Source organism: Trachinotus anak, unplaced genomic scaffold (assembly GCF_046630095.1).
Source record: "Trachinotus anak isolate AG129_WGS33_773 ecotype Australia unplaced genomic scaffold, CSIRO_AGI_Tana_v1 ptg000003l, whole genome shotgun sequence".
Taxonomy (NCBI): Eukaryota; Metazoa; Chordata; class Actinopteri; order Carangiformes; family Carangidae; genus Trachinotus; species Trachinotus anak.
Window position 1 is genome coordinate 12712134 of NW_027273854.1, and position 18028 is coordinate 12730161.

General features: G+C 45.4%; 3 protein-coding genes and 1 long non-coding RNA gene across 8 annotated transcripts in view; 1 reads left to right on the plus strand and 3 right to left on the minus strand.

Annotated features, from left to right (window-relative positions):
* Positions 1-7755, minus strand: part of LOC139618120 (retinoic acid-induced protein 1) — a 54962-nt gene extending 47207 nt beyond the window's left edge. Inside the window, exon 1 of one of the 2 annotated variants that reach the window (XM_071473780.1) lies at positions 7483-7754. The gene's annotated coding sequence lies outside the window, so the exon portion shown is untranslated. Of the gene's footprint in view, positions 1-7482 lie in introns of both variants that reach the window. The other variant, XM_071473779.1, reaches the window with a different exon arrangement.
* Positions 1-17828, plus strand: part of LOC139618135 (uncharacterized) — a 43425-nt gene extending 25597 nt beyond the window's left edge. The window contains exons 2-3 of the long non-coding RNA XR_011689681.1: positions 16615-16817; positions 17113-17828. This is a non-coding gene — a long non-coding RNA (uncharacterized lncRNA). The remainder of the gene's footprint in view (positions 1-16614; positions 16818-17112) is intronic.
* The window catches only part of rps2 (ribosomal protein S2), a 338696-nt gene that overhangs the window by 122995 nt on the left and 197673 nt on the right, over positions 1-18028 (minus strand). The gene's annotated exons all lie outside the window — the stretch shown is intronic.
* Positions 14899-18028, minus strand: part of LOC139618125 (extracellular serine/threonine protein kinase FAM20C-like) — a 35613-nt gene continuing 32483 nt past the window's right edge. Inside the window, exons 7-10 of the mRNA XM_071473785.1 lie at positions 17826-17935; positions 17608-17689; positions 17255-17314; positions 14899-16785 (exon numbers count right to left, since the gene is read on the minus strand). Coding sequence (XP_071329886.1) covers positions 16527-16785; positions 17255-17314; positions 17608-17689; positions 17826-17935 — 511 coding nt within the window. The 3' untranslated portion in view covers positions 14899-16526. The remainder of the gene's footprint in view (positions 16786-17254; positions 17315-17607; positions 17690-17825; positions 17936-18028) is intronic.

Genomic DNA, 18028 nt, shown 5'->3' on the forward strand with positions numbered 1-18028 from the left:
TTTGTGCTGAAACCTTGACTGTTAGTTGTTAGTGTTTGACGTGTGTTTGACGTCTTAGGTGTGTGTGTGTGTGTGTGTGTGTGTGGGTGCATATATGTGTGTGTATCCAAGGTGATGGGCCAGCTCTGACAATAACACTCTGATAAAAAAAAATCTCCTCTGCCCCCGCACTACACCCACCTCTGCAATGCCGCAACCTCTTTCTCAGAGACACAGAGAGAGGAGAGGAGAAAAGCAAACAGGAGAGAGAGAGAGATAAGAGAAGGAAAGCAAACAGTGATAGAACAGGGGATGAAAAGCAGAGAGATCCTGAGCAGCAAACAAAAATAGCGATGAGGAAGAGAAACAGTAGGAAAACAAACTGAAGGAGCGACAAACACACAGAGCAGCTCCATTATCACACTGAATGCTGCTTTTGACTTTGTCTGCCATCCACATACCAATGCACATTGTTAACCCCCCCACCCCCCCCCCACCCTCCCAAACCCCCAGCCATCCTATCACCACAGCAACAGCCCATTGTCTGTGCCCGTCAGCATGCTACTGTGCCCACCGTACCAAGATTTGGCATCAGGCCTGTGCCCACTTTCAGATCACACAAGCATAGCGCCGTTCATTCACTTCACTGCCTGCCTGTCTGTGTGGCACTGGTTGCTATGGAAGCTAATTCACAGGCAGAGAACTCACTTAGCGTCCATAGCATGGAGGCAGTCTAGCAAAACATACGCACACATGCAGGCACGCACGCATGCATGTAAGCAGACACGCAAATGCAACCAAGCAACAGCACTGAACTCGGGGTATGGCTAATGCGCTCACATTACTGTGAGGGGACACAGGGTATTTTCACTCCCTTTGGTTCCTCCCGCAAAATCAATCCTTTACCATCCTAGAAAAAAAGGTTTGTGATTGGTTTGTGAGACGACAGGTCAAAGTTCAAAGAAAGATAATTATGTATTTGTGTGTAGGAGGAAATTTTCTGCACCGGAGCACCAAACCTGTCTGGTGGATGGATGCATGCACTTCAGCATGAATTACACAGTTACACGTGATTATCTGTTCATCGGCATGTGGGGTATTGAGGAGGTTTGGCAATATGATTTCATAATGAATCCACAGATGGAAATAAGTGTCGGTTAAATGGTTAAATGTTTTATTTGTAGGTTTTAAGGTGCAATTTGTCCCATGATTACCCACAAACATAAATGATCCTTAAATACAGAGAAATAAAAGGTTGTGTGTGTCTATCAGGCAGAGAGGCAGTTAACTGTGCCCACATCCACCGACAAAAAGCACACCTACTGTAGATAGCATCCAAACAGCCACACACATATACTCAAAACATACACACACTCACACCCTCTGATCCTACACTCATTTCTAACTCTCAGTGCGCTTATACAGACACACCCCCTGTCCTGTCCTGGGTCATGGGGGTTCTTCTGTCTTTCTCTAAGTCTCTCTCTCTTTTATTACGTTTTAACCATTATAGTAGTGGTAACATCAGCAGCATCATTGTGAAAATGGTAAAGAAACAAAATAAAACCCTGTGTATCTTAATGGGCATGCAGATGCATGTTCAGGCTATAAGTGCGTGGAAGTGTGTGTTATTATATCACGACACAGGATACGTTCCGTAACATTTTTCCTGCTTGGTTCCTCTGTCTGTCTCTCTCTGTCTGTCTCTGATCTCGCTTTTCTCTCAGCATTATGTAACTCCAGCAGCTGTTTGAAGGCACAGGAGGAAGGGGGGGAGGGGGGGGGGTGAGGCGGGTAGAAAACTTTTCAAAGTGCAGTTGTTGCTGTGTGATCAGAACACAGGAGAGACACTGGTGACGGTTTCTGGTTCCTTTACAGTTCTTGACAGTTGCCTGGTACCATAACACACACACACACACTTCCTGTGCACTTTAATTGTTGTTATTTCCACCTCCTCTTTTCTCACACAAACATACAGTGAACACAATGCTCATGTTTGACTCTTAGCTCTTTCTCCATTTTGTTCAAATTTTCCAAACTGCATTGTGGTTTTCATTTCAGATCTGTCTCCTTGCTTTGGCACCAGTCTTTATTTCTCCCCTTCACCTCATCTCTTCTTGCTCCCCCCATCCTCGGCCCTTCTTTTCCAATCTTTCCAGTGTGATTTTTATCTCACTCCCCCCTTAAAATATTTCGTCTCCCTTTGCCTAATTTGTTTCCTCCCCCCTCTCCTTCAGTCTCTGGCAGAGGACTAAACAACAGTGGGCTTTACTTTGCAAGTCCCTCATTCAGCTGAGTGCACATATATGCACCCGAGTCTCTTGGAGCACACCCTGACTAAAATTACGACCTCTCTTGCCAGTTATAGTGCTGAACAGCTGTGCAGGCGAATAAAACTTTGCCCCTCGATTGCACATTCACCCAAAAAATTTAATAATAATAAGCATATATCATTCACCATATGCTTGCAAAACAGAAAATGCAAGTGAAGCCACAGTATTCATGAGCAAAATCACTCTCTCCTTGCTGACGCTGAGTGAGAGCTCTGATTATGCATTTTCCTCAGTGTCACTGTTGCACATATACCCAGCATTGCCAGCCTGTGCAGTTAACAATCACATACCTGTATGTGTTATTTCTCACTTGAGCAGATGTGTGATTTTTTGCTTTGAATATTTAGCGATTACCCTACAAGTGTATTCTGCTAAGAAGCTGTCAAGAATAAACGGGGAAAAAAGCATTCACCCGAAAGTTACAAAGTGTCTGTGTGCCTTCATACATGCATGCAGTTATTAGTATGGATACGTGCAAATGTGTTCATTACTGATGCTTTACAACCATGATATGTTTGCCTCTAACAAGGCACATTTAATCAAATACGCATCAGTAATGAAAGTTGTCCCCAGCCACCCTTGTCCCCCCCCACCTTTCTTTCTGTCAGCAGCACCATTGCAAAGCGGTGTGTTGTTGCAGCAACAATGGGATGGGAGGATGGAGTGCCGAGAAGGAAGAAGAGAGTGAGGAAGGAAGGAGGTAGACAGATGACGAGAGGAGAGAGGAGGAAGAGGATGAGAGACATGAAGGACAGTTGATGAACTGCACGGAGTTGGACAGCAGCCAGATCCTTTTAATGAGCAAAGTGCTGCACCCAACACCTTGCACCTAATTACGCACACACACACACACACACACACACACACACACACACACACACACACACACACACACACACACACACACACACACACACACACACACTACAGGAACCTTATTTTTGCCTTCTCCACTCTGCAGCATCCCACCATCCAGCACTAAGTACTCCCTCCAGATCAAACAAGCCGCACACAGTAACCAGCATACAGATGAGCCTTTCCTCTTCTCTCTTCCTCTCTACCCGCCTCCTCTCTCTCATCACTACCTCTGTCTTCTCTTCCCTGCAGTAACCCCTTGCTCTCCCTCTCCACCCCCCACCCCCTCCCCCCATCCATCTCCCTCTCTCTGATGTTCCTCACTCTCATGTAGGGGAATATATCAGTCCTCACTAGACAAACACACTGCGCTGACACTGTCCTGGCTAGTCCAATAAAAACACATTACCTGCAAACTGCATTAGGCCCAAGTGCAGACACACGCATACAGATATATATGGACACACACACACACACACACACACAGTTGTGCATGCGAGGAGCTACTGTGTGTAATCAGATCTAGGTTAGCAGCCGTGGTGTACTTGTTCACTGGAACAGCGTGTACCCGCACGCTCACACTGCACTCAAGCTGAGCTTGTGGAAAATATGTTGTGCATATGTGTGTGTGTGTTTGTGTGAGGTTGTATGATGCTCATGAAGATGGAGGCTAAGTATTTAGTATTTTAAGGTTGTGGAAAGGTCGCGGTTTGGTTAGGTCAAGGTACAAGAAATACGCAGTTAGGGTCAGAGATCTTGGTTTGGTTTAAAATAAATACTTCACCTTGGTTACAATAATAAACATGTGGTTAAGGTTGTGGAGTGGTCATGAATAAAAGAAACAAGACTGACTATTGGTTCACAGTGTGAAAGTCCATCCATCCAACCACCCCACCTCTGCTTTTATTGCATAACTTACTTAGTGGAAATTACACTTTGTGGTAATATGCACCAGCAATGCGAAATGGTGAGGACGCAAAGGTGGCTTTTGCACTTTTACCCAATCTTGAGGTCCTCAGTCGGGGCCCGCAGCTTATTTTTGCCCCCGTGCTCCTGCGTAGGTTAAACCGACCCTGTGCACAAGATGTGTATGTGTTGTGTTCATGCTAAGCTGCCATAATGCTGTGGACTCATAAAGGTAATGTGAATCAGCACATTGCATGATGAAGAAAGCAGTTCAGATAATTGACCAAAGCCTCGACAGCAATGATAGCAGGGAAGACTTGCTACTGTTTATAAAAAAAAAAAGAATCAGGGATTGTCATTCGATAAAAAAATACAAATCACATGCAATGAGTCATAGGTTGAGTGTCCACATTCATTAGTAGACGAGTGTGTTTTTGTGTGTGTGTGTGTGTGTGTGTGTGTGTGTGTGTGTCGGTGCGCTTTTAATGACGGTGCTGTGGTCCAGTCGCTGCTTGTGTCCACGGAACTTCTTTTTAACGAGGGACAAACATTCTCCCTCTCTCTCTCTCTCTCTCTCTCTCTCTCTCTCTCTCTCTGTCTGCCTAATAACCCCCCACAGTAAATAACCATGAGCCTCCGGGGCAATTAGGTGAACACTTGAGGCTTATAGTGCAGCGCTCATAAACACACACACACATGAACAGAAAGTACGGCAATCTAGTTCAAAATGGAGCGAGGGTAACTGAGTAATCGGATGTAAACAAAGGACAGATCAATGTAAAGAGAGAAGGATTAAAAGCAAGAGAGAAAAATGTGAGAGACAGGCAGACCACCTGATGTTTTACATCTCTAACAACAACCCTGGCTTGTCCTCTTCTCTCCCTGTCTTCCTTTTAATATGTGCTGTTGTTTCTGAGTCCATCATTTTGCCTGTTCTGTCAGTGTTTTCTCTCCCTCCCTCGCCTCTCTTCTCCCCTTCTTGACCTCATATATTTGTTTTGGTCTGTGACCGAGAGACAGAGAAGGGAAGGAAGGCAGAGGAAGAGAAAGCAAGAGAGGGAGAGAGACTCAGAGGGGAGCTTTCACCTTTCATTTCACCGCAGCAATGAGTTGCCAATTTCAGTATGCCCTTTACTGACCATCACACACACACGCACACACACTGAAACCTGCTCTCCACACGCCTCCCAATCTCCATGATAATCAGCTTCCTTTCATTGTGTTGCATCATGCAGGAAGCCCACTGTTACTCTGAATGTGTGTGTGAAGGAGAAAAAGTCAGAGGAAAAGGAGAGCAGACTTTAAGTGTGTGTGTGTCCGTGTGTGTGTGTGTGTGTGTGTGTGTGTGTGTGTGTGTGTGTGTGTGTGTTGGTGTGTGCGCACGAACCAGCCCCTTGTCTCTGTACCAGCAATTGTGTATTCGAGGTACGTTGCCTTACCATGCCATGCTGTGCCAAGCCAGTGGGCTGGCTCTTGTCTTATCTATTTCTTTTGACTACAGAAACACAGCTTTTACACACACACACACACACACAAACATATGCAAACACACACACACACCCACACCAAACACCACAGACACAGTGAAGTACACATATAACTCCACTGTCAGCTGGAACATCACAACCTTTGGAAAAGAGATTTATGTACATATACTGGGGATCCTTTTCTACTTCACTAAATTGTTGTATTTTGCTTACATGCAAAGATGCATTTCACAAACATGAAATCCATTGAGTCACACACGCACACACACGCACACTGTTTATCCTGGTGCAGCTGTTAACATGTTGATGGCGGCCATGTCACTGCATTGCTATAGGGGATCAGCCTCTCATCTTCCATTCATATATTCGTCCTTCCCCTTCACCCCTTATCACTCTCCCTCTCCTGCTCTATCATTCTCTCATTCTTACTCTTTTGTGCACCTTGTGCCTATCTTTCTAGGCACACACACTCACACATGCACACACACACACACACCACCGCTGTTCTCTATCTCACCTCTGTTTTCTGTCCCTGACACCTCTCTACACCGTCTCTGCGTTATCTCTGTCGTTACCCCTCCTCCCTGTTGCGCTCTCTCTCTCTCTCTCCCTCTCTCTCTCTCTCTCTCTCTCTCTCTCCCTCTCCCATACATACACACAAACAGACCCCCCCACACACAAATGCACACACATAAACACATATTGCTGTGTCTGTGTCACTCTTTTTTTTTTTTTTTTTAACTCTCCCTTCTCTCTCTGTCACACCTCTCCCAGCCCACCTCCCCACCTCTCTCTCTCTCTCTCTCTCTCTCTCATCCTCTCCTTCCCTCTGCTCGGGGCGAGCGAGGTTGTTGGTAGCATCAGTTTCAGTCAGCAGTGACACTGCAGTCTCAGTGCATCTTTTAAGATTCACTTTTAATGGTATTAAAGCCGCCTCAGAAGTGTGCAAATGCAGCACATTAGATGCACAAACACACACATTCTCACACACATACACACACGCAATTAAAGCCAGTATACATCTATGACATACAGCATGTATCCCCGGCCAGCACACATTGGGTAGAGCCATACTAAAAATAGCATATATAAGCTGGAACAGCTACATGGAGGATGCTCTGTGTCCCCAGTGATGATGTATCTCATGCAGCACAACATAGAAAATACAGCAACACATATACAATAATAGATCCATATACCACAAGGAAACACCGATTAGAAGAAGCAGAATCTAACTTTGTCACTGGTTTCATAAGATCAGTGTGTGCGTGTGTCTGTGTGCAAGTGTGTGTGTGAATTTCAGATTTCTCCTTATGCAATAGGCAGAGTAAACAGCGTGCTATGACACATCGTGCTCTGACATAGCGTCCTGTTATAGCACTACGTAATACATCCTAAGGCTCAGGATGCTGAACGCAGCCAGGGAGGAAAGAAAAAAAAAAAAAAACAACAAAAAAAAAACCAAACAAATCACAGACAAACAGAGAGGTTGCAGCTCATGCTTCCTCTGCGTGTTCTCCATGTGTTTTGCAGGCAGATACAATATTTGTACTCATTTTTTTGTGGCCTGTTGTTTGGACAGATGCTGGTGGAAAACAGGGTCGAGGCAGGTGTCTGGTGCTGGGAGTGTGTGTGTTTGTGTTTAGTGTGTGTGTGGGAGGTGAATGTTCTTCCACCGAATGAAAATAGAACGCAGTCCCATGAGGGACTCTGCTGTCCTCTATTTGGCATGCAAACACACACACACACACACACACACACACACACACACACACACACGCTCACACACACACACACAGACCAACACAGACACACGCCCCCTCTCCCATTCCCCCTTGCTCTCACTCTGCTCTGCACAGTGCTGCTGTCCATCTTGTATCCTTCCACAGAAGAGAAAGAAATGACAGGGAAAAGCATGGTACCTGCGTTAGGGGTAAGCCGTTCTCTCCTCCTTTTGTTGTCCCTCCAATCCCCCTCCTGTTCAGCTGTTCTGAGCCGAGGCGAACTGAGCTGAGCCGAGCCGAGCCGAGCGTACAGCGGCGAGGCTCAATCCTTTTACCCTGCGATGCTGAAAATGGCACCAGTATTCCCTGATAGCAGCAGCCTGCCTGCCTGCCTGCCTCTCTCTCTCCCTCTCTCTCTCTCTCCCTCTCTCTCTCTCTCTCTCCTGTTCTCTAGCTCGCCTCCCTCCTCTGCTTGTCTGCTGCCATGTTGAGTGCACGCAGGGCGAGGGGCGGGCGGAAAGGAGGGGAGGGGGGAGGAGGATGATGGTGGTGGAGGAGAAAGGAGAAGGAGGAGGAGAGAGTGAGGGGGACTCAGGGGGATAAGAAAGCAATTAGAAGACAGCCCCTCTTCCTTCCAGTCGGGAATGTATAATGGAATTAGCTTGGGGGGCAGCAGTGGTGGTGGTGGGCGCTGGGGGGTGGAGGTGTGGGGGGGTGAGTGAGCGGTGTGTTGGGGTGCCTCGTCCTGCAGCCTGTGCTGGAGAGTCTAGCAGCCTGTCCAACAGCCACCACGCGCTGATGTGTGTGTGTGTGTGTGTGTGAGTGTGTAAGTGTGAGAGGGAGAGGAGCAGATGGGGGGTGCTGGTGTGGAGTGATTGCCATTACACTGTGTGTATGTGTGTGTGTGTGTGTGTGTGTGTGTGTGTGTGTGTGTGTGTGTGTGTTTGGGTGAGAGAGAGCTGGAGTGAGAGAGAGAGAGAGATATTGCTGATACACGGATGGGAGGGAGGAGAGGAGTGGTTGAGCTGTGGGACCACCTGCTCCTCCTCCGACCCCCCCAGCCCCCCCCCCCCCCCCCCCCCCCCCCCCCCCTCCTGCACTTGGAACCCGGCAGGAGTGCTTCTGTCTCAGGTCTGCTCTCCCTCCTCCTCCAGTCCCTCCCTCACTTTCTCCCTCTGTTTCTCTCTGAGTGGGTGGCGAGGAAGCTGTATGTGTGTCTGGAAACACAACTGTGTGTATAAGTGTTTATGTGTGTGTGCATCTGTGTGTGTGTGTGTGTGTGTGTGTGTGTGTGCGCGCGCAAACGAGGGATAGAGAATTTAACATGCAATTTTCGATGTGCAGTTGCTCGTGTCTGTGTTTGTTTTGTTGTGTATTTCTTTTTGTTTATCTCCTTTGGCTCGGATGTGTTTGTCTCTGTTTGTTATTATCTAATGTGTGTGTCTGTGTGTGTGTGTGTGTGTGTGTCTGTGAGAGAGAGACAGACATACCCTGAATGTGTGTTTTCTCATGTATGAAAAGAGATGACCAAAATCCCAGTGTGAAAGAGAGTGATAGGGAAAGATGAGGGGGGTGCGCAGTGTGTGTCTGTGTTTATGAGAAAATTAGATAACAAAAGAAAAAGAAGGAGTGTGTTTGTCCCTATGTGAAGGTGTTTGTGTGTGTGTGTGTGTGTGTGTGAGAGAGAGAGAGAGAGAGAGAGAGAGAGAGAGAGAGAGAGGGAGAGGGAGAGAGGAAGCAGTCTTTTGATGGAGAGGGACTGAGCCAGCCACTGCGTTGGGGAGATATGTGTATGCGTGTGCTGATTGTGCCATGAATGAAAATAAGGAGTGAAGCAGGCGAGGGGGGTGAGGGGGAGGGGAGCGGGCCTGTGACTCTCCTCCCATTCAGCCATCTCCTCCTCCACCTCCTCTCTCCTCCTCTCCTCCTCCTCCCTGTGAGTGGCAGAAGAGGGGCCGCCGGCAGCTTGCACAGGCGCACGTCAGTAATTAGCGTCCTCCTCCTCGTTTCCTTCCGCTCCTCCGTGCTGAAGGAGCACTTGTCGCAACGCGCCGAGCCGCCCGAGCGGAGCCTATCTCGGTCATTCTGAATTTCTCCGGTGCAGCCGAGGGTGTTTGGTCGGGCTTACAGACGGCGGCCTCTTCTCTTCCTCCCTCCGTATAGACTGCGCGCTGTGCAATTACGGCAATGGCCCGTGATCGCTCCTGGCAGACACACACACACACACACACACACACACACACGCAAGGATGGACAGATGCGTGGAGGAGCAGAGCGCACAGCCTCGGCTGTTTCTTTTCTCACTTCCATAAACAAATTCGAGGCCGCACGCATTGCCAGTCAGCCAGTCATCCAGTCAGCCAGTCAGTCAGTCAGTCAGCCGCACACACAGTCACACACACGCAGCGGTTCAAGGGCAATTGATTTGGAGTTTAATTTCTCTCCCAGTGCTCTTGACGCAAGAGGATGCGCCTCAGTCTGACCTTGACGACAGACAGGGGGGAGTTGTGTCTCTGTCGCCAGGCTCACTCTGAAGACGCGCGCACACACACACACACACACACACACACACACACACACACACACACGCACACGCACACGCACACATAGCCAAGCATCTTCACCTGGACATGCCATAGCCTTCCATGTACTATTATAAATGAACGCTTTCCATCTGCTTTCTAATTATAGCCAACATAAGGCTATTCCTAATTTTAGCTGCAGCCGCGAAATAGTCGTCTTTTAATAATTCATGAGTTCAGACACAGAGCCAGCTCCTACTGGTGCGCTTATTGGCAGGGTGTTGCTCAGAAGCTGGGAAAAAAAAACAAAAAACAAAAAAAAAAGACAAGGTGGAGAGGGCTGGCTTTTCAGAGAGGGACACTGCAGCTTTTCCTCAGAGATGAGAATGAGCTCAGCTGGTAAGGTTACCAGTAAAAAATAATCAGCTTTCAGGGGAGGAAATGAAGATGCGAGGCAGACAGGCCTTCGCGAAGCTCCCTGCTCGGTTTGAAACAGTTTGCCTAAAAAAAAAAAAAAAAAAAAAAAAAAAAAAAAATCATCTTTTTTTCTAAAGATGATGATTACTGGGTAGTTTGGAGATCAGTGCCACCGGATGCAGGGAAGCTATGAATAAGCGAGACGTCATCGCACCCGTGTACCCGGAAACCGTTTCGCCGCGCTCTCCTCCCCGGGACGCGTTTGTTTTGATCAGCGTGGATCTGAGTGAGGCGTGATTCTGCCTACAGCGCTGACATCAATCGAGACGGACAGGGGTTAAAAACGACTGCCTCTGAAGGAGCGTTTGAAAGCTCCTCTCATCTCAGCTCGCCATAAGCTCTGACACACACACACGCGCGCGCACACACACACACACACACACACACATACGCGCACACACAGCCACGTACAGTTTGAGGGGGTGTGCGTGAGGGCAGTGTTGTGTTTTCCACTCAAATATATTGACAGGAGAGTCGGCGGGGCCTTCTCAATTCAAAAGAAGTGTGCCTACTGTATTTAGTTGTTAAAATCTTATCGAAATCACAAGATTAGTTTTTGCCCTGTTATGTAATTTAAGTGAAATATTATTATAGAGTTTCAAGGATTAAGTAGGTCTGTCCTTAAGAAGCAGGTCACTCATTACTGGATGTAGTAGGCTTCATTTTGCGCAGTGTGACATTATATTTCTGTAGTATTTTTAATAATACTTGAACATTACTGTATATTTAATGTTGAATATGCTGTGACGTTGTCTTCAATAGTTAAAAAAAAAAAAATTAGATTCACTGCAGCTATTTCGTTTTCAAGAAGTGTGTTTGCCAAGTCAGGCATAATTCAAGTTCACCGAGGGGGGAGTGGGGGAGGTGTTAGGGTCAGGGTCATCGAGGACTGAGCCACACACACCTTTGATCAGTGGGAGGCAGGGAAGGAAGGGGGTTGGTCTTTGTTGCCATAGAGACGGGAGGACAGTGGTGTTGGATACTGTTACTAGGCAGGAGAGGCTGCCACTGAATGAGGTGAGAAAATGTGGGGTGCTCCGCTGTGGAGGGTGAACAACATCTGGGCTGAGTGGGAGTGACCGGGAATTGTGTCTAGGCTGTAATCTTATTTTCTCAGGTCAGGTTAAAATAAAAATATGAATGAAATGACGTCTGGGAAAATGTTAAGATGCATGTGCCACGTGAAAAAACAAACAAACAAACAAACAAACAAAAAAAAAACAGTAACTAAATCAGTACACTGCTGAATCAAACTCATTTTAACATATAATTTAAAACTTAAATGGGTATAAGTTGTGTTATGGTCACTTTTGTCATGTATTTGGTATTGTACAAACCTAGTGCGTAATCTAATGGTCACTGCTATGATGTGCAGCAACATTGTAGACTGACAGCCCATATATATATATATATATATATATATATATATATATATATATATATATATATATATGTGTGTGTGTGTGTGTGTGTGTGTATAATTACGTTTCTGTCATCTCTTTTAAACTTTTTAACATGATAAATCGGCTCCTTCACACGCACAGTTTGTGACAGTATCATTAAAGTCTTATTTCCTTCAGTGAAAGATGAAAAGTCGGCTCATCACACCGAGCCACAGAGAATCATCCACTGGCCGTGTCCTACCCCTAGCTCGGGACGAGAAGTAGCGTCATCTCTGTAGACGCAGACGTCGCCCTTTCAAACATGACCCTGAGGCTTGAGTGCCACCTAGTGAAACCTGCCCATAACAGCTCCTTGTTCCTGAGCTCCGCGGTCATAAACGTGGTGCACTCGCTCCCTCTCCTGGGGGAAGATCGATACACCGTCGTTTACTGTGAACTCACCGGAAATCATGAATGCAGTGTTTAAAGAGTTGCCCGTTGTTAAACACTGTTGCACCGATGACGGGAGGGAGAGGTCATTTCTGTGTCTACACCCACGACGGATGTGGCGTCAAAACAGATGATATTTGTGGATATATCAAACAAATTGTCAAAAAAAAAAAAAAAATAAATAAAATAAAGTAAAGAGCTATCTCTTCTTCAAGCTCATCTGTGTCTTTGCCTCAGTTAAGAGAGAGAGTCACAAATGCTGAACGATAAAAAAATAAAAAAAATAAAAAACAAACAAACAAAAAAAAAATCCAGTGTAACCATAAATAAACCTCACAACTATCTGAATGTTCTGATCGTCTTCGGCACCTCCTCCACACCTCAGCCGCCGGCTGCTTAACGCCTGAGACAAACACAGCGGCGCTGTCCGTGGTGCTGCTTGAGCGGTGATCCTTCAGCACCACGGACAGCGCCTCGGCACCTACTTCACCGCCACGAACAGCGTCGTGGAAACTCATCTCGCACCACGGACAGGCCCCGGCGGTCCGTGGTCGACCGGGCGACGCCGGTGTGTTCCTTCAGCACCGCGGACAGCGCCGTGAGCCGCCCAGCCGCAATGGTCCCCACTGTGGCAGCACATGCTAAGCTAGATATTTCTGTCCCCTGGGACAAAACTTCCAATTCTGTGAAACATTTTAATAACAGGTTTAGAGACTCAGTTCTTTTGTGGATGGAGGAGTGGCATTTGAAGCTTTTCTATATCTGTGATATTTAAAATATTTTTACTTTAGTGATCTTCCATGGTTGATCTTACATGGTTACCATGTCCATGGTTCCAGTTGCCATGGCGCCGCGGATGGCTGCCTCGGTGTGTTGGTGCGCACTTTTTTGCCTTATTTTCTTTGTAAATCCAGTTTTCTGCCTCGGTTTCCGGAGCTCTTTCACCAGAGAAGAGCCCATTAACATCAGAGAAACAGCTCCAGAGGATTTTTTCCACCTTTCTCGACTCACCTGTGGAATTATTGGACATTTTGGTCAGAGGTCACTGACCGTTGCTCTCGCAGTGAAACGCCGGAGGAGAGGAAAACGTGTCGGTGCGCTTGCGCGTCTCCGCCGGCGCGGACTCCGCACACCGCTCCCAGGTATCTTTCTCTCCAAGGTGCGTTCACTGCCCAACAAGCTGGATGAACTTCAGCTGCTGGTGCAGAAGAACAGAGACTTTTCTTCATCTGCCATCCTGTGCTTCACGGAGACGTGGCTGTGTGGATCGATCCGGACTCTGCGCTGGAGCTGGCCGGCTTCCAGCTCTTCAGAGCGGATCGCGACACAGAGCTGTCCGGCAAAACGAAAGGTGGAGGAATGTGTTTTCATGCTAACAGTGGCTGGTGCAGAGACGTGACAGTGATCCTGCAGCACTGTTCTCCTGACCTGGAGACTTCCATCATAAACTGCAGGCCCTTCTACTCCCCCCGTGAGTTCACCTCAATCATTCTGGTCGGTGTTTCCATCCCACCACAGGCCGCAGCAGATACTGTGTGTGGAGCGGACCAACCCGGACTCCGTAGTTATTGTCCTTGGTGACTTTAACAAAGGGAACCTCAGCCACGAACTGCCCAAATACAGACAGTTTATTAATTGTCCGACCAGAGAGGGGAACACTCTGGACCACTGTTACCCCACAATCAGTGGTGCTTATCCCGCCGTCCCCCGGGCTGCACTCGGCCACTCTGACCATGTCATGGTCCACCTGATTCCCACATACAGGCGGAAACTAAAACTGTCTAAACCTGTTGTTTACAAGAACCTCCAAGAACCTCTAACTGCACCAATCACCAGAACAAATTCCTTGTATGTGGAAACATACTTGGCAATAAAACTGATTCTGATTCTGATTCTGATTCTGATTCACAGTTTTAATACTCTGTGGACGTGACATCAAATCAAAAGGATGTTAATAGGTATATCTGAGTAAAGCATTTTAATTTACAGACCATTGTCACATATGTTGCAGAACATGTTGCAGAACTTTCTACTTTGCATGTTCACGTCTATGTATTCTTTAGACCCACATTAAAGGGAAATCAGGAAGGATAAGAGCATATGTACTGTATATATACTGTCCTGACAGAGGCTGGCAGCAGAGTACCTGTACACAGACTGGTTCTCGAACCAGTCACTGAAAAAAATTTAGGAATAAAAGATGAGAGAAAATGAATATTCAAACTCTATAATGACAAATGAATATTAGCCTGACCTGCACAAGTGCAGTTTGTGTAGGAGTGCATACAGATCTGACTCACCCTTAGTTGTTTGCAACTGTAAGGCATTTAACTTTAAGCCTAATGGACGTACTTTGTGTAATATGTTATCACAATCTGTAGCTACAGGCATTTGAAATTTTCGTTAGTGTCTAAGTATAAGATTTGACTAACTCATCTTTTTTAGCTCAAGCTGTTTGTTTTTTCAGTGCTCACAGACTGCACGTAGTGTGGTGATTTCAAGATTTGTTTGTGTGTGTGTGTGTGTGTGTGTGTTACCACTCTGCACTAACTGGCAAAAGGTCATAGTGAAGGCTGGGTTTTTTCATGTGTTATTTTAAGGCTGCACACTGGCTGGATGAGTTTGACAAATGTTAAATGTTCTTCACTTGATGCAACCTTTTATTTTTGCACAGTGGATTGTTAGTCCTTCCCCATCAAACAAACACATATTCACCTCCACCCATGCATAAAATCTAGAAAGAGAGGGTCCATATGCCTGCAGCCACCTACACACACAGAGCGTTTTGTCCTCACTTTTGCCTTTATTGCACACTTTAATCATTTAGTAAACAGATCTTCACAGTAACAATGCAATAGCAGAAAACAGAAGCAAATCACTGTGCGGTGCAGCTTGTTAGGTCTTCAAAGTATTTATAGGTATTTACACTGAGATTGTGAAAACAGTTATCCCTGTGGTGGAATGAGGCATTTTTATCACCCCCAAGCAGACTTGAGTCCAGCTCCCTGGCTTGTATATTGTTTGTGTTTCTATGAATCCTGTCCATATTGCCAACCCAAAAACATTCAAGTACTCCATTTCTGTCATTGCACAGGTACTGGGTTAGTCAATGCACAGGACTCTTAGGAGGAAACTGAAAATTGTACTGGCACCACTTCAACAACTTAATGTCCAAAACAGCTCAGTTGTTTTTCTATCATCCGAACATAAAAATAGTACCCAAAGGAATGTCATTTTAAATAGTATCCAAATGCTAAATATTTCCCAACATATAAAGCAACATGAAGCAAAACCATAACCTAGAATTTATTGAACCACTTTCACTCTTTGTAACGCACCAATAAATAGTCATTTGGACATGAAATCTCATAAAATGAAACAACAAATGTAACATTTTGCATTGCATAAATTGTAAAATTATATCATAGCAGACGAGGAAGGTAAGAGTGGTAGTGCACTTGAAGGAACTGAGATATCATTTGATAAACACTAACCAGCACATCAGTGTGGGCTCCAGTCTTTACATTTAGAGTATTTTTGGTTTGGAAAATAATATTTTAGTGTTGTGCTGTCGTACTGCATGTAGTGCAAGCTGAACTTGCAGGGGAGATGGGAAAGTTAAAAAAAAAAAAAAAAAAAAAGACATACAAAATTGGAATAAGGCAAAGTGAAGGTACTGTTTGAACTACAGTGAGAAGTATACTTGAACTCGGATTTATGCTGTTCAGAAGTATGTAATTACATTTTCAATCAGTCTGTTCCAAGTCTGTGCCAAGACAAAAAGCTTATGAAGATAGATCAACAGAACTCATTGTTAAGAAACTCTTTTTTTCTCTGGTTGTACGTTGTTTGTGCCAGGCCTGACTTAGCTTTTCTGGCTATGGCAGAAGGTGAAAACTATATTTTCTAACATGTTTTACAAAAAGAACAATATCTTGCAATGTCCACACACTTTCTTAGCCTTTTCATACATCGCGATAACTGCTAAAGCTTATTGTCTGACCATAAGATGCCCAGTCAGTGTAAGTTCTCATTTGGTTATGCACTAATATCATAAAACACATAAAACGAGCTGATACCCTCCATATTTAAAATAAACAGGACAAAATCAGAGCACAGCAGTGGTTCCTTTATGTCTTATACAACATCTGGTAAAACAAAAATACATCTGTATCTAACAAATACAAAGCCTCTGTGTGAGCACAGTCTCTCATTGTATCTGTTTCTTCTATAAACACACTTAAAAGCAGGTTCCATAGAGGCAATGATGGCAAGTCTTGGAATTCACTGAATTCAGCTTGATATGAGAAGTGGGATGTTTTGGCCCAATCCCAATGGTCAGACAGCCACAGACCAGGTCCATTGTCCATGTGTCACTGGTGGTCCCCGTCACCTTCAAGCGTCGCCCTCACTACCTGTGACCTGGGCTCCTGTGGGTGGCTGTGTCCCCACCTAAATCCTCCTCCACCACATTAACATAGCCTTCTTTCTCTACGCAGCCTGCGAGGACCTGCAGCACCAGCCGGAGCCTGCGGTCCATGGCCTGGAGGTGAGGCTGGATGAGGACAGGGGACAGTCGGTCACGCAGCAGAGACTCCTCCATCAGGGAGCTCAGCTGGTACTCCTCCTTGGCCAGCAGCTGGAGACGCAGGTATGTGGACTTCCTCACCCTGGAAACATGGAAGGAAGGACAATTGAACAGGTAATTTCAAATTTAACTAATGTAAGGGTAATTAGTGTTTGCTGAATATATGCTATAAATAAGAAATTATATTAATATATTCTAATATTTATCTGTAAGTCACACTTTTGATAAATAAAAGGGTTAATTCTTCCAGGAGCATTCATTTCATACTAATCCACCTTTTTAGTGACTTACGTTGACACGCTTAAGTGTAGTGCTACACCAAAGCTCAGCTTATCCCATGGGGAGGACGAATTTATTATTTTTTATAGAAACTGCCCTTTAAGATTTTGATATTTCTTGTGTATCAAAGGCCTGATGGTGACGATGGAGGAGCCGACAGCGGGTGACCGAATACATAATGACCTGTCCTCTAAGACTGATGAATAGACACCTGTCTATTAGCAGGACACAGAAACAAAAGCTGGAAATTCACAGATAACCAAAAGTCTGACCTGCAGCACTGGCTGAGCGGCACCAGGATGGACAGCTCATCATGGGAGTGTTTTCCAAACCTATAAGATCAGAGAATGAATCAGGAATTATCACAAACGACAATCTATGTCGGACTTTGGTTTTTAGACAGCTGTTCAGGCTATTCCTTTGTTAATCCTGATGAAGTTTCTTGGGTGAAGTTCTTCTTGATCTTCAGAGCGTGAGAAATATTTTAATATTTTAATTAATCAATTTAATTTCTAATTAATGCTTGTGTTATTACAAGATGTCAGTGCAACTATTTTAATTACAGCAGATCAAACATTCACTCTTTGCTAAGACAGACGCTTTAAAGGCAGATGAATATTTTTACCCTCTTCCGTTGTCGAGGTGAATGATAAAAGTTTCGTTTCCAAACTTCTCAAAAGTTTCATAATGATGACGATCCATATTACCTGTACAAGGAGAGAGGAGGAAAATGGTGAAGAAATAAGGTTCAGAGTAAGATGCTGTAGTTAATTTATTCGTTATTAAAAGACACATATCAATACATTGATGCACAATGTCACACTCAAATTCTTTGTCTCTTACCCATTAAGAAGTCAAAGATGGTCATGTCCATGATGTCCAGCAGTCGAGTGCCATGGTCGTAAGGGGGCGTCTGTTTCACCTCGTCGCAGTAATCTGGGTCTACCTCCCATCTGAGAAATGTAGATGATGGGATAATAAGCACAGAAGTCATGATGTGTGTCAGATGACAGATTCATTAATCTGGTTCACTTGCGCCTTTTCCT